General features: G+C 36.2%; 1 protein-coding gene across 4 annotated transcripts in view; it reads right to left on the bottom strand.

Moving 5' to 3' along the window:
• The window catches only part of prkcz (protein kinase C, zeta), a 116,604-nt gene that overhangs the window by 15,487 nt on the left and 84,910 nt on the right, over positions 1-16,207 (bottom strand). For all 4 annotated transcript variants that reach the window (XM_077222817.1, XM_077222819.1, XM_077222821.1 and 1 more), the window contains 7 exons: positions 13,125-13,222; positions 12,307-12,393; positions 9,463-9,598; positions 9,268-9,355; positions 9,011-9,130; positions 5,822-5,901; positions 4,351-4,440 (listed from right to left, as the gene is read on the bottom strand). In XM_077222817.1, coding sequence (XP_077078932.1) covers positions 4,351-4,440; positions 5,822-5,901; positions 9,011-9,130; positions 9,268-9,355; positions 9,463-9,598; positions 12,307-12,393; positions 13,125-13,222 — 699 coding nt within the window. The remainder of the gene's footprint in view (positions 1-4,350; positions 4,441-5,821; positions 5,902-9,010; positions 9,131-9,267; positions 9,356-9,462; positions 9,599-12,306; positions 12,394-13,124; positions 13,223-16,207) is intronic.

Here is a 16,207-nt window from a genome sequence, read left to right as displayed (position 1 = left end):
TCTAAACCTGACTGTAACTACAGTACACCATCTGGTTACAAAAAAGCATTCAGACATAGCTGTTTTTGATGAAAAAGTTCCAAACAAACACACTTTTGGACCCCTTGTACAGTTTATATACTGTTTATGTTGCCAAATGGGCCGTCAAATTCAAACAGGTCTCAGCAAAAACAAAGAATAGAGAGCTCATAGATACCAATTTCTCCCCACTCGAGGTTCTACGTGCACCAGGTCCAAAACTCTTTGTTCTCAGATTTGGACTTCCTGTTCAGCCTCCCCTGCTAAATCTGTCTTTACATGCTGGCGTCACAGAGAGTGAGTCTCTCCTCTAGGGCCCAACACTGCAGACGGTGTGAAGAGGATCTGTCTGAGCTTTTACACCAGCGCTCAGTCTACCCCCTGCTTTCTCATTCAGTCTCTCACCGTCTCAGTCCAACTCCCTCTTCTCATTCATCTCTCTCTCCTTTTCTCACCCTCTCCCCCTTTGTCTCTCACTGTCTAAAATCATTTCCCTCTCCTCATTCAAGCCTTTCTCACTCTATCTTTTGCAATCTGCCTCACACCGTCTCTTTCACCCCCTCTGTATCTCACTGTCTAAATCACAGTCCCTAAAGCAACACTGAAGCTTCGCTCATTTCACTAATCTGCACTTCATGACTTTTTTCCTATATATATATATATTTCCACGTTATTCCTCTCTGCCATTTTCAAAATAGTCGCAACTCTCTCCGTAAACAGCTAGAATATGGCTGATTATTCTATGACAGGCATTTTTACTTTTTTATATATATGAAGGTTACATTAAAACTCTTGGAAAATTAACAACACTCCTTCATCCTTTGAAAAGTAGCTAAATAAAAGAACTTTTGCTGTAAAAAGTGTAGTTTTACTTATATCAAAACACATCTGTTTAACTGTGCATTTACTGAATGAGCACTGTGCCACTGTTCGTCCGACTGTTTGCACTGTATTTTATTTTATGTTTTAATTATTCTGATTTCTGTATTTTATCTTTTATTCTAAACTGTTTTAATTATTTTGATTATTTTAATTTCTTCTATGTAAAGCACTTTGAATTACCATTGTGTATGAAATGTGCTATATAAATAAACTTGCCTTGCCTTGCCTTGCCTTATATATCTTATAGGCCGTATAATTAATAAAAAGTATTACTACAATCATTTAATCCTAAAACATGAAAATTCATCATACAATAATAAACAGAGCAATTCCAAGAGGGTCCTCACACCATCGGTGCTCGGGCCCTAATTATTATATTTTGAAAACCAGTAACATTAATAGTTAAACTCAAACTTTTATATTTATTAAAAATAACTTGAAATAAACTACAAAGAATGCATTTAATACAATTAGTTCAATAATACATTATTAAATTAACTTTAATAATAAATATTTTAAAATATTTTGTGAAGTGTGAAAAAGTGTGACCAATACAATTTAGATAAATAGTGTTAGTTGAGCATACAAGAAAAATAAAAGGTATAGAGGTAAAGGTGTGTATGTCAGATGCATAAAATGCTAGCTATGAAATTTGCCTTAACAAGACAAATTAATTCGCAATTTCATTCCATTTTTTAAAATTATTTCCACCACAGGATTTTTTTTTAATACTATACAATTTGAAATGCTGTGGAAGCAACATTCGTTGGTTCAAAAAAAATTACATAGATGACAGCATTGTCCTGTGATATATGTACATCCAACTGCAAGACATTTAATAAATGTGTGTTTTAAAAAAAGTTTATTTCTTGAAAAGATGAAATGCACTCATAGTTAAAGAAACACATGTATATGGCATCTGGTAAAGCTGAAAGACAAGTTTCTCCTGACTCATCACAGGCAGGCGCCAGACACACACGTGTACGATCAATCATCAAAAGAAAGATGAATAGAAATATTTCTGCAATGGCAAGGTCAAACTGAAAGAAATACCACTCTGCAAAGAAGCACAGCAGCGACAATATCCACTTGAAAAGGGTATATCAGTGTAGACAGGCGACGTGCTTTCAGTTGAGCATCAAATCAATGTCTTCATTCATTCATGAGCAATTAACAACAAGTGTAGCGCAACCCCGTTTATTAGCAGAGCTTATATGTGTGTGCGAGTCTGTGTCCAAACTCATCCATCACGCTGGTAAAGTGGCAGAAAATCCCAACAACTGAAGCATGGTGCGTTAGTGACAGAACTCTAGAGCGCATAATTTCCTTTCCACGTTGCCGAACTTCTGAGTGCACATCAGGAAATACACGGTGGACACGACCAGCCAACGCTAACCGCAATTACAACTAACAATAGGGCGACAGAGCTGAATGCCTGGCTGAGGACTCAGTTATGTGTAGATGTACAGTACAAGTACAGTGTCTCTGAGGCAAGTATGAGATGATATAGTGGGGAAAGAACTAATTTGCTTCCTCTGCAGTTTTTATGGTCCAGACTGAATCTGCATGCTGTTTTCAGACCCTCTGAGCTGATTTTCCATATCTGCAAAGATCTTCCACATTGTGATGCATTATTGATGAATTATTGATTGAATATTAAAAAGCAATGTAGGGTGGGCTCTTGTTCAATCCATCGGTTGTTGATGTAAAATAGGGACGTGGTTTATACAGAGAAATTTATAAGAGATGTCCAGCATACGTCACCAGAGATAAGTTTGTCATTTCACCAGAAGATAATAAAATAATAAATAAAAATGAAGCAAATGCATGGATGAAAACTAAAGATTTGGTGACACATTTGTGATTTAAAATGACCTAAAATCTATAATAAAGTGATGAATGTTTGTTTTGTTAACTTTTATGCTATCTAAGACATTTGAAATCCCTATCCATTGAACACTGACTGGAACTTGAAAAAAGACATTACAGACCAGAATGGAGCCAGGTGGTTATATTACAAATATATATTAGAAGCTTTTTCTTCTTCTTCTTTAGAACAACATGCACATGGATTTAGAAAGCAAATAGGGTCTATTTTGATATCATAAAATCTCTCTGTATTGCACCCAAAGTCTTCCTCTTACATATACTAATTCATTACACACACACACACACACACACACACACACACACACACACACACACACACACACACACACACACACACACACACACACACACACACACACACACACACACACACACACACACTCTGCAATTCCTGAATATTGTATGCTCTCTCACTGACTTTCATGTTTCAGCATTGTGTGCATCATTTATACCAGACCAATTAACATCCCCCCCTTAAACCTTATGCCGCTTCAGCAAAGGCTGAATCTCATTTGATATTCTCTTTCATTTCTGCTGCTTGTACGGAGGATAACACCCACCTATCAATGACCACAAACTACATCCTCTTTTCCAAAACTGTAGTTCATAAACAACTGCTATAAACCTTGCTTAAACAGTCTCAAATAGTAGTTTTGTCTACTGTTGTTAAAGCTGATTCAGACCTGGGTTTTGGTCAGTACTTTAAACTAGACCTCTTCGATAACTCCCATAGCAACTTTTATTTTAAAAGTGCCCCATATATGTTATATTAAAGGTTCCTAATTTTGTTTTGGAGGTCTCCTGCAATAGATTTGAATGCATCCAAATTTTCTCATAACATACATTGCAGCATTATTGCAATTCTCTAAACAGTCTGATTTATCTAAAACTGCTCTGATTGGTCAGATGGCCCAGTCTGTTGTGATTGATCTACCGATTACAGCACGTGCCAGGAAACAAAATGTCCATTTCTGAATTTCAGCTCCGGACGCTTCCTCAGCACTTGTATACACAGTGATACGAACAGTAATGATGGCGTCAGTCCAATTCCCTATCGAGCCCGAGTCCTCATCCTTTGGAAATGCATGCAAGTGGATTTGTGTTTAAAACACTGCAACTGCAGTGTTTTACAGTGGGCCAAAGTAAACGTTGTTCACAGGCTGACAATAGGCTGGCATTGTGCAAATTTGTTACGAACCTACATAGAAGAAATGTTTTGATTTATTGGAATTATTGATGACTCGTTTCAGGCAGTTCAGAATCGGTGCGTTCTTTTGGGAGACAAAAACTCGATTTATCGCACAATTTTATCTTTAAAATGTTTCGGACCTTTTACATTCACAAACAACTCTATAACACACTACTTGAAAGGAAATACCAAACAACCCTTAAAAACGTTCATGCCATGAAAAAAATTTACACTACGTTTGTTGACACTAATTTTAAGCGGGGGGGGGGGGGGGGGGGGGGGGGGGGAGACTAAAGCTATCAGAGCCAGGCAAGAAACTACTATTAGTTCTTAAGCAGTCTCCTTATATTAAAAAGTGACAAAAAGCCTACCTGGTCCCAGTCTATGCTTCTGAAGAACGTATGAGCCTTGATGTCTGTGAATCCGGTCTGAACTTGGCATCCCAGCCTCTCTTTGGGGTCCTGAACAGAACACACACCCTATTAATAACACACCTAACAAAAGCCAGATCTGGTGTAGAGAACTTCAAAAACATGAAACCTAATTTCATGTCCTCTTTATTTCAGAAGACTGGAGTTTAACCCAAAACACATTCACTAGTGCATACGTTATCTTGTGTTCTGAGGTTTTAGATGAGGATTCAGGGGTCTTGGAGCAACTCGCTGCACAGATCTAGGCTCATTTAATCCCAATGAATCAGGCAGTGGCTAAGAGGGCTGATAACACTGATTACAGGCTGCTGTTGAGTTTGAGGAACCCCAGAGCTTCAATAAACGCAATTTGTCTTGACGATTAAAGGAAAACGCTTCATTATTCATAGATTTAATCAACAGACACGCACACAGGCAAACGAAAAGAAGTGTGCGCACCCTCAAGAGATCAGTTTCATCTGGAGTATGATGACCCTCCTAATTATAGCACATATATTTGTTCAATCAAGGGGCAAACTGTGTGCACGTTTGTGTAGAGTTAAGACCCTCATTTATAAACCTCAGTGTGCAATGTTCATGAATTATGGCTTTTTGTTCCCTAAGAGCCTGTTTGTTTCTCATCTATTTTTCTTGTGTAATGGAGCGTAATAGTGATCAAGTTTTCAGCAGAAAAAGAAGAAACTACTCATTACGTAAAGATTTTTGTAAGATGTAATTGAATCAGTCTGGCCAATACCAGTACTGTCTTTTGTAGTCTTTAAAATAAATTATTTATAATATATAATAATATTCAAATATAATACAAATATATAATATATATTTTCATTATAATAATAAAAATATAGTATACATACCTACATACACATACAGTCTAACACTTTACAATAAGGTATCATTTGGTAACATCAGTTAATGTATTAACTAACAAGAACTAACCATGAGCAATACATTTGTTACTGTATTTGTTCATCTTTGTTAATGTTAGTTAATACAAATACAGTTGTTTATTGTTTGTTCATGTTACTTCATGGTGCATTAACTAATGTTAACAAATACAACTTTTGATTTTAATAATGTCAATTAATTCAGTTTTCAGTATGTAAACTTTTTTTTATGAAGTTGACTTACAATATGTTTCTTCGATAGAAGTATGACCTTGGAGTTCATGAAATGTTTAAATGTTTTTACAGAATACTTTGATCACAGCACCTTACCGTACATTCAAGTTACTTGGTGTTGCCACATGCACTACTAGTTTATTCAATAGCACTAATAATCATTTTATATTATTTTTAATGATTTTTGTTCTGTATAACCTCTTTTTCTTATCTCCTTGTGTTTTGCAAAAAACGTGACAGCTGTATTGCACTCTGCAGTGTTTGTTCACATACCAAGTACATTCTGTTCTCACCTTGTTCAGAAAACCTTTCAGCACACTCGCAGCCTTAACAGACAATGACCTGGGAATCCGTATCGGCTTCTCCAAAATTACTGAAAGAGAGAGGGGAAAAAGAAAGACAGAAGATAAAAGAGTATGAGTCATTCTTGCAGAGTATGCCCGTCGTGTTGTGCGGCAGTGTCAGAGAGAGACAGGCTTTAACCCACACACACACAAAATCTCTCGCTCATACACCCACACACTACAGACGCCTGAATAAGCCCTTCGATATTCAATCAAAGACTCAAAAGATTCCTCCCCGCTCCATGTTTATTTCTGTAAATTCATAAAATTCTGTCGCGGTGTTAAGTGGATTTAAAACACCACACAAAAAGTAAAAAAACAAAAAATGTCTTTTTAATAAGTCTCATCCCAGCATTTTTGGATTTCTTTTACAGTTGCGTATCTTGGGCAAGCGTCCAGAAGTAAAGCCTGTTAAATTTCATCTCTCTCTCAAAGATTGAGTGCAGACGAGCGTTTATCTTTCCCCTCTCCGAATGCCACATCCCCTGTTTGTTTTCTTTTCCAAATGAAAAGCTAAAGGGATTTAGGTCTTGCAGGGGCTCTGCCCTGCTGCTGTGACGCGGTTTGGACGGCGGCCCGAAAGCGGCTAAAGTGTTGGCTCGGCGGTGGCAGCATCTGCCCTGCTCCTGGGTGGGCGGCGGAGCGCCGTGTAGGGCCGGGGGGAGGTTGGACCGGGACGACGCTGCAGCATATGGACGAACTGAGGTTTGGATTGGGGGAACGGAGTTCCGGTTGTGGAGAGAGATCCAGGTTCATGTTGTGTGTGTCTGTATGAACGAGAGTGATCCAGGAGCACGCTGCCCTCACGGCTGGAGCACCAGAGAACAGACAGGGAAGCAGATGACCACACACTCTCTGCTCTGGAGATGGAAGGGAGGCAAGGAAAGGGGGGATGAAAGAATGTCTCATTAAGGAATGGCACACATGCCGTGAAGGGCTCAGCAATACATATGAACATATCATTGCTGTCGGGCAGAAACTGTATGTTTGCAAAAACACTACTTTCAAGGAAATGGAAAAAAACACTGTCTTTTTTTATATTTGGCTTTATATAAGGTCAGACACTTGCATCTGTAATTATATTTTTAAAATTTCACCAAAATAAAGCTGAAATGGACCAGCGAATTTTAGGAAATTTCGGACATAATGTGTTTTTATCGTCATTAGAACGGCCGCATCTGAGGCAGCAAGTACATCGCATTGTGTTTTCATCAACGTACACGTTATACAATTTTCTGTAGCTATGTGGGCACTCAGCAAAATCTCGTGTTATTAAGTGCTACTTACAGACTATTTAAGACTGTATTGGACATGACTCGATGACAAATGCATCTATCGATGACTAAGACATCTTCTACACTCTTCAAATACATAAAAAATTAGCCTTTATATATATATATATATATATATATATATATATATATATATATATATACAGTGGTTAAAGTGGGATATGGTAGGTGTGGGAACCCTCAAATTTTGTGTAGGTGCAATAGGGAAAATGACTTACCGTGGGACAACATATTGAGTATCGTGGTATAGCAATACTTTTTGGGACAAGAGTGTCACTGTGGCACCACATATCACAATACTTATTTACTTGATATTTTAATGGTTTTATTTTGGTCCATCAACACTGATATGATGATGATACTATGTTAAAATTGCTGAACACTGGGCCAAAAATTGAGCCCTGGCATTGTAGCCACATCAGCCCTCATTACCCCCCACAGCCATGTGCATTTAAATGTGAGGTAGTTAGGGGGGTTTTTTGTGAGAGAAAATTTTGATTTCTCTGACTTACATATGTGCAATTTAAGACTTTTGAAGGCTAAGAAAATTGATAAAAAAATAGCTTTAAAACCATGTCAGTGTGCATTAGATTATTTGTCAATACTTGCTCTGTCATCTTAATCTTTCTCTTTCTCTCAGTCACCTTATCCTGCCGTATTTCTTCCCCTCCTAAAGCTGAACTTTGACTGATGACTGAACAATGTCCGGCGAAATATCGAACATTAAACTAACTTAACCACGCTCAACCACCGTGAGTGCATTTCACGCATTTATAATCACTCGCGTTCAACGGGGAGGAAGGGAGGTTGGTCGGCCAGTCAGTCATTCTCGGGACCAGCGAGATTCGTTGAGATTAATGAATCTATTTATTTAATAATTTATCTGAGGTGCCGGAACGCAGTTCCGGACCGTTCCGCCCCACTTTAACCCCTGTATATATATAGATATATATAAATATATATGCAACAAGCAGAGATGGTCCAACCTGTGTGCGGCTCTTCATCCATGATAGAGGCGGGTGGAGTTATGACGTTTTACCAACAGTTTGAGGATCCAATGGAGCTACCAGGTTTAGTTACAAGCTCTTTTTAATACTTCTCTTTGCTTGTAAAGGGTGACCAATAGTAATGATTTATGTAGAAAAAATGGTTACACTTTATTTTGATGGTCCACTTTAGACATTCTACTAAGTGAGTTTGCAACTACATGTCAACTAACTCTCAATAGAATATTGGAAGACAGTAGTAGAATGTTAGAGTTTGGGTTAGTAGAATAAGTTGACTAGTTGCTAAGTTACTTATAGTTAGTAGAATGTCTAAAGTGGACGATTAAAATACCAACAAAATGCCATGGTTGTTTGTTACCAACAAAATAAAATAAAATTCTTCAAAAGTTTGTCTATTTCACTCTACCAGAATTGAACATACCATCTATAATTTGGGGGGCAAAGATGAAGAGATTTGGTTACACTTTATTTTAAGGTGTCCGTGTTACTTATTTGAGTAATAATAATTAACTACATGTACTTACAATAGGGTTAAGGATTAGGTAAGGATTAGGTTTTAGTTTAGGGTTAGTTACATTTAATGATGCACAAATTATAGTTATTACTATAGTAACTACATATAACATGTGTAACAAGGACATAGTAAAATAAGGTGTTACCAGAGATTTATATATATGTCACTGCATCACTGTAAAAATTGTGAGTAGGTCCAAAATGAACACCCGACAAGCGCCAAATGAAAGTAAAAATTGGCTTTGGCGAATAAATAAAACTTCCGTAATACATGGTTTACACTGAACTATTGAATTGAACTAAACGTTGAATTCACAAGTAGTCACCTTGGAAGAGATATTCCTCTGTGTTCATGTCAGGATTGTCAGTGATGATGTCGAAGGGAGATCGACCTGCCATCATTTCAAACATGAGCACACCCAGGGCCCACCAGTCTACACTAAACCCTGAGACATAGAAAAAGAAGAGCTCAATCTTTATCAGTAGGATTCACATAACACTAAATATATACATTTTACTATGTAACTTAGGATTGTGCAGTATTGACAGCAGGGGGTGTATGGATTCATGTAGTCACACCTACCGTAATCCTCGCCCCTCAGGATCTCTGGGGCGATGTAGTTGGGCGTCCCACAAAAAGTGCTGGTGGTGTCACCTGGTCTGATTCCCTCCTGAAACAAAATCTGGTATGAGTTCTACCCTGTTTTAACAGTATTTTTTAATTTATTGAGAGATACATCTATGGCTACTTCTATTTGTGATTAGTATTAGGTTCTACCTTGCACATGCCATAGTCTGTAAGTTTGATATGGCCATCCTGGTCCAATAGTACATTGTCCAGTTTTAAATCCCGGTAAATAATGCCCTTCTCATGCAGAAAATTAAGAGCGATGCAAATTTCAGCAGCATAAAATCTGCAGGAAACAGGAAAAAATAAGTCATTGGTAAGACTCGTCATTTTAAAACATAAAGATGAGTACAAATTAAAGATGAATTGTTGATTTCCACATTTAACACACAACCGTTCAAAAGATAAGTGTCGGTAAGATTCGTTAATGTTAATTATCAAGACTGAAATTATTTAATAAAAAATATAGTAAAAACAGTACAATTGTGAAATATTATTACAATTTTAAATAACTGTTTTCTATTTGAATATATATTTAAAACTTTTTATTTAAAAAAAATAATAATTACATATACTGCGTTAGATTTAACTGAGAAGGGTCAAAGCACTTGCATATTGTTGTCTGACTGTTAGTTTCACTGCTTCTATTGTTCTCATTTGTAATTCGCTTTGGATAAAAGCGTCTGCTAAATGAAACCTAATTTATTCTTGTGATGCAAAGCTGAATTTTCCGCATCATTACTCTAGTTTTTAGTCACATGATTCTTCAGAAATCATTCTAATACGCTGATTTGCTGCTCAAGAAACATTTCTTATTGTTAAATATATTAACAGTTGGGCTGCTTAATATTTTGTGGTAATTCTGTGATATATTTCTTTAATGAATTTAATGTTCAAAAAAATAACATTTATTTAAAATAGAAATATTTTGTAAGATTATAATTGTCTTTACTGTCACTTTTGATCAATTTAATGTATCCTTGCTGAATAAAAGTATACATTGTCAAAAAATACCTTTGGACGGTAATGTGAATTTTTAGTTTGTGTCGTATGATTCTGTTTCATGTTTTCATAAAATGAAAATATTTTTTAACTCTTCATAAATTAAATTAATGTTGTTTTAATAATTTAATGTCCTTCCTGATTAAAAGTAATAATTTCTTTAAAAACATAAAAAATCTTACTGACCCTAAACTTTTAAATAGTAGTGTACAAGGCTTTATATTAATACATTTGAGACCATGTGTCAACCAATCAAGTATTCATCAATGCTGATGTACTATAATCTGTACAATAAATGTGTATAATAATCTGTCCTTTAGCATCCTTTACCTTTATGACCATTAGCGATGTGACAAGCGTCCAGTGACAAGCAATTTATTGAAATTAGCATTGCATACTAGCAAAAAAAAAAACAGTGGAATGTTTTTGTTTTACACTTTAGTGTTCAGTTAAGTGGATTGGGATGTTGACCAATGAAATTTCACAGTGGGCTACCCAGCACAATGTCGCATATAAGGGAAAAAGCAACTGTCAATATAATATAAAGTCAATATATATGTGAACTTGACAGAACATTAGATAAACATGTATATAAACAGTTTTTTTAGATTTTCCCAAGCGGGAGCTGTGCGTCTAACTGTCTCAACCCTGTCCAAAGTTAGAAAAAAAACAAATAAAAAGAAAGAAGGTGTTCAAAGTAAGAAAAAATTAGCGGTGACATTTCCGATCAGGTTTCACGTCTGGCACTCTGAATCGTTTGCTTCATGTCAGCGATCAGCAAGGGCCCGTGAGACCTTTAGGAGCAACTCATGAATATTTAGGCTCATTACTCATGATTAGCATGTTGATTTGCATATGTGTGTTGTGCCGGACGCATATTGATAGGACCGGTCGGGGTGCGCTTGACTCAAATAATTAGCCTGCGTTTGATCTCAGTTTATCAGACGTGTGAAAGGGGGCATTACAACAGTGCTCAGATCAGTCAATGAAACTGGATTCACATCATCTAACAGAGTAATATAGCCTAAAAGAAGTGTATGAGATTTGCATTCAAACCAAGGTCGTGGCTTTAGTTCAATCATCAGCACGGACACTTTCAAGTTAATAAAACTACACAGATGAGTCGTGTTTTTGACGTCTGTGATGGTGCCAGAGTGAATGCCGTGAGCCTAAAATGTTCGCATTTTTATTTGTGTAAGAAACATTTTCTGTATTTGAATCATATGAAACAAAAATATTTTCACTGTATTTTTTAACAAATAATGCAGCCTTGATAGGAATAACAGACTAAAACATTAAATTTCAAAACGCTTTTACATTACATTTCAAATACATAAAAAAAAATCGACCCCAAACATTTGAACACTCCATTTATTTTGCTATCAAAACTATATACTATCAAGGCCCGTTCACACCATAAACGATAACTTCTAAACTAAAACACCAGAGGACGATATCGTTCTGTTTATTCTAAGCACTTGCTTGTCTGTCACTTTAAATGCTCAGGCTTGTTACAGCAGGATGACTCTGATTGGCTGTCAAGGTTTTTATTGTTCATCAGCTGGATTAAAACGTTTTGAAAGTGATCCCAACAATATCGTTTCTCTGTGCCGTTATCATTATAGCTGTGGTGTGAGTTCTGCTATTCTTTAATATTGAGAACGATTTTTAGCACTATATCTTTATTGTTATCTTTAATTGTCCTTGGTGTGAACGGGGCTTTAGGCAATATGGTTAGCGGCATTTTATTTTTCTGTATTTATTAATTTATAGTTGCTGCTGAACAGACCTGCAACTCATTTTTTGGCTAGCAACCTACTAGTTAAGAATTTTTCATCGAGTGAATTACTTCATTGGAACTCATTGTTCCTTTTCTCCTACATCCATCCAACTATCCTATCCCACATAAAAAAAGGCCTAATCTAAATGGCCTACTGTACTGAGTTGAAAATGTCAAATCAACAATCTTTTTTTTTTTTTAACTGCACATACCTGGCATGTTCCTCTGGAAGCTTCCGCTGCCTCTGCATATGGAACATAAGATCTCCTCCATTCACATACTCAATCACTAGAAACAGCCTGAACAGAGAGCAGGAGACATTCATCATTTCTTTATAGTTTTTGTTTCAGTTGTGCTGTATGTGAGAGATATACTGGCTATACTGTTCGTTCACACTACGTTTGGTCATGAATGAAGATTGACAACCATGTCCTATAACTCAGAGACCTTAAATTCTCCACATTCGAGTTACAAAACTAGTTGTCTGTTGTTGTAGAAAGTAATTTCTCACTATTGTTAGTACTGGCAACCTTTCAAGTTATGAAAAACAGCAGTAAATAGTGATATTGTGCAGATGAACAGCTACAAAAAAAATCCTGTTAAGTGTTTCGGTGGAAGAGAAAGAAAAAAAGCGTTTGGCTGCATTTCAGAGGGAATGAAGACAGCAGGATTGTACCAAAATGCCCAAAATAGCTCAGAAGAAAAGACACAATATTTACTATCATTATCTGTTGCCATGGTTACAGGCTGTAAACATGGCTATCACCATTGACTGGTTTCCTGTTCATACAGACATTATTTGATCCGCTCGTACCTGCAGTTTTATGTGCAATTTAAATAGCAAATCTGTGAAAAAAAACACTGTTGTCAATCTCAAACGCTGATTTTGTGAATGTAGCCATAGTTTAACAAAAACCTCCATTGGGATTTATTGTTTCACATTTTATTACTTTTTCTTGCGGTGAAGATTTCTTATTGTAAGTGTGCTATTACAAAAAGCTTTAGTGAATGAAATACATTCTCCTCTTACCGGCTTTCTGTCTGAAAGCAAGAGTGAAGTCCCACTAAGAATGGATTGGTCGAAGCTTGTTCAAACACGTGTTTCTCTGTCTGGACCCAATCAATATCCTACACCAGAAGAAAAAAGAGAGAGAGAGAGAGAGAGAGAGAGAGAGAGAGAGAGAGAGAGAGAGAGAGAGAGAGAGAGAGAGAGAGAGAGAGAGAGAGAGAGAGAGAGAGAGAGAGAGAGAGAGAGAGAGAGAGAGAGAGAGAGAGAGAGAGAGAGAGAGAGAGAGAGAGAGACATTTGACTTATCCTGAATAATGAACTGCAAATGATCATAACAGGAATCTGTTTCACTGCTTTCTAAGAACTAGAGGAGAGGACATTATGTTTCACCGCCTCTACTGGGGGACTATTTCAGGATAAAGAAAAAAACTAGCCTGTGTTTTCTGAGAAAAAAACTCATCTATTGATCGTTTAACAGCGGAAAACACTTGGCACTATTGCATGCTGTCACTTTGGGGAGTCAAATCTCAGATTTAAAAGAAGAAAAGCACCTTTCTCTTCTTCTTTAAAAAGTGCAGAAAGGAAAGACAACAGAGAAAAGAGAAACAGACATGTAAATAAATCAAAAGATAAGCCAACAAAGGTATATATTGTACAGTATCTTTTGTACAGTAAGGAAGATTACACTTTCGTTTCACAGAACCGTCCAGACAGGATGTTACAAAACATCTGTATTGAGAATGTCTCTGGGTGTGAATACACGGCTCAGTGATGTGTTGATAAAGTCAAGTATTTTGGTTCTGTCAACACTTTAACATTAAGCAACACTTGTAATCAGCTAAAAGAACTCCAGAAAGCATCAGTTGCTCAACAACTAAAGTTGAAAAATGACAATGAACGTCTTTTGAGAGGCTACGGGTGAAATGAGACATCTCAGCCCAAACAAACACTTTGTTTTTCTATCATGTCTGGACGTTTTTTATTGGCGAATACTGTTTTTAAAACGAAGCTCATGATGTTTTCTATCCCCTGACCTTATACTTAACACTAGCATAAACTTATCCACGCATGCACGCACGCACACACACACACACACACACACACACACACACACACACACACACACACACACACACACACACACACACACACACACACACACACACACACACACACACACACACACACACACACACACAGCCTGATTTCCAAAACCAGAACAATTTAATTTCCTGGACGAGTGGAAAGCAGATTACAGGAAAGCAGTGTCAGCATAAAGACATGAAGAGAAACAGATGATATACGTATATATTGGATGTTATTTTTCTCTCTTCCTACATTTCACCATCTTTCTTTGTTTTCTTTCTCTATCTCACCATCTTTCTCCCCTCAATGGAATAGCCAATCGTTCTGCTATCAGTCCATTGAGAACATTAATAAGTGTCTTGTCAAAAAAAACTGACCTCTGACCTCTAACATAGTATGTTTCCAGTATAATGCATTATTTTATTATCATACTATGATTTATTTTAGTAAATGTTGCCTTTATCAGTTTTTTATATCTATCAATTTTTTTTATCATTATTTATTTTTCTTTTAGTTTGAGTTATTTTAATACATCAAGTTAAACTAAACAAAATGAGAAATGTTAACTATAATACTCATTGTAACCAACAAATAACATAGGCTTTAATTAATTCATAAATGTTGTTCATCATCAGGATTTTAAGCTAAAATGAATATGAATGTATTACAGGGAAGTGTATTTCAAGTGCTGTGACTAGTCAGCATTTTTCGAAGTTTTTTAGCGTTTTTAATTTTTAACAACTTTAATAGTCTGCAGTTTATTCATGCACAAATCTCTCTCTCAATTCATATGAGGTGCATAAATGCATATATGATAATCAGACAAGAATTTGAAAAATGTAATTTTAGATAGAAAACTGATAGTTCCAGTCCTGGATGCTGACAGGTCAATACAGCATTCTAGCCAAGCTAAAATAAACACAATAGTAGCAGTTACGATGCAAAACATGTTTGAACAATAGCTATAGTGTATTATACGTATATTACTGCGCAATATCCATAGAGAAAAAACTATTATTCTTAGTTTACTTGCAATATTTTATTTTTTGTAACGCCTTTTAGAAACAAAAGACTTTAAATGTAAGACTTTAAGATCTTTTTAAGACCTGCACAAATAAGATAAATACATTATTCCCATACATAATAAACTCATACAATCTCAAAATAAATCATATATCCCAGATTCTTTAACTTAACATTCATCAAAAACGTAATATTAGCAAAACAGGGTAACTGCACGTTTAAAATACTCTAGACATTTTATTCAATATATACTTATGCACTGAAATTAGTATATATACTAACATATCAATAGTAAACCTACGAATCGGATTATGCTGATAGGATAATAATGTGTTTAAAGAAAGACAATAAAAAGGTTATTATTCTGCAGCACCAGAATAACCAGTTTTGATCACATTTATTTAATTCCATCATAACCTTTTGGAAGTTAATAATCTGATTCTTGTATTTCGGTCCCCAAAACCTCTCCAGACCTCTTAAAATGATAAGTAAGACTTCTGTTATACCATTTGAGACTTTTTATGACCTTAAATATGATTAAACTGAATTTAAGACTTTTTAAGAATTTTGTATTTAGAACCAGCAAGGATCCATGTTGTGAATGTAGTCAAAGTTTAAGGGGTTGAACAACACTCTGTGTGACTATATTCACAATATAGCACGTATGTTATTGCGCAAGTACATCATGTCAAACTGCAATTTGTTGCACAAAATGCCAAACTGAGTGCACCATTAAATTGCCTCATTAAGCCTTAATAAGTGTGACTGCACAACATACATACACAGAACACACATGTACCAGTACAGTATAAGATAAGGAGAACACATTCCTTGAAGGAACGCCTGCCTTCCAGGAAGCAATTACATTGTTTGTGCATATTCAGAGTTCAACTGCATGTCTTTGTCATTCTGGAAGGACCTCTGCTCTTCGTGAACTTCATTCATGTGCGTTAGCTGACAGCCATGTGGGGTTATGTTCCTGAGCGAGCCAAGTTT

This window comes from Siphateles boraxobius, unplaced genomic scaffold (assembly GCF_051911475.1).
Source record: "Siphateles boraxobius isolate OS27281-9 unplaced genomic scaffold, OSU_SipBor_1 9, whole genome shotgun sequence".
Taxonomy (NCBI): domain Eukaryota; kingdom Metazoa; phylum Chordata; class Actinopteri; order Cypriniformes; family Leuciscidae; genus Siphateles; species Siphateles boraxobius.
This window is presented reverse-complemented; position numbering and strand designations above follow the sequence as displayed.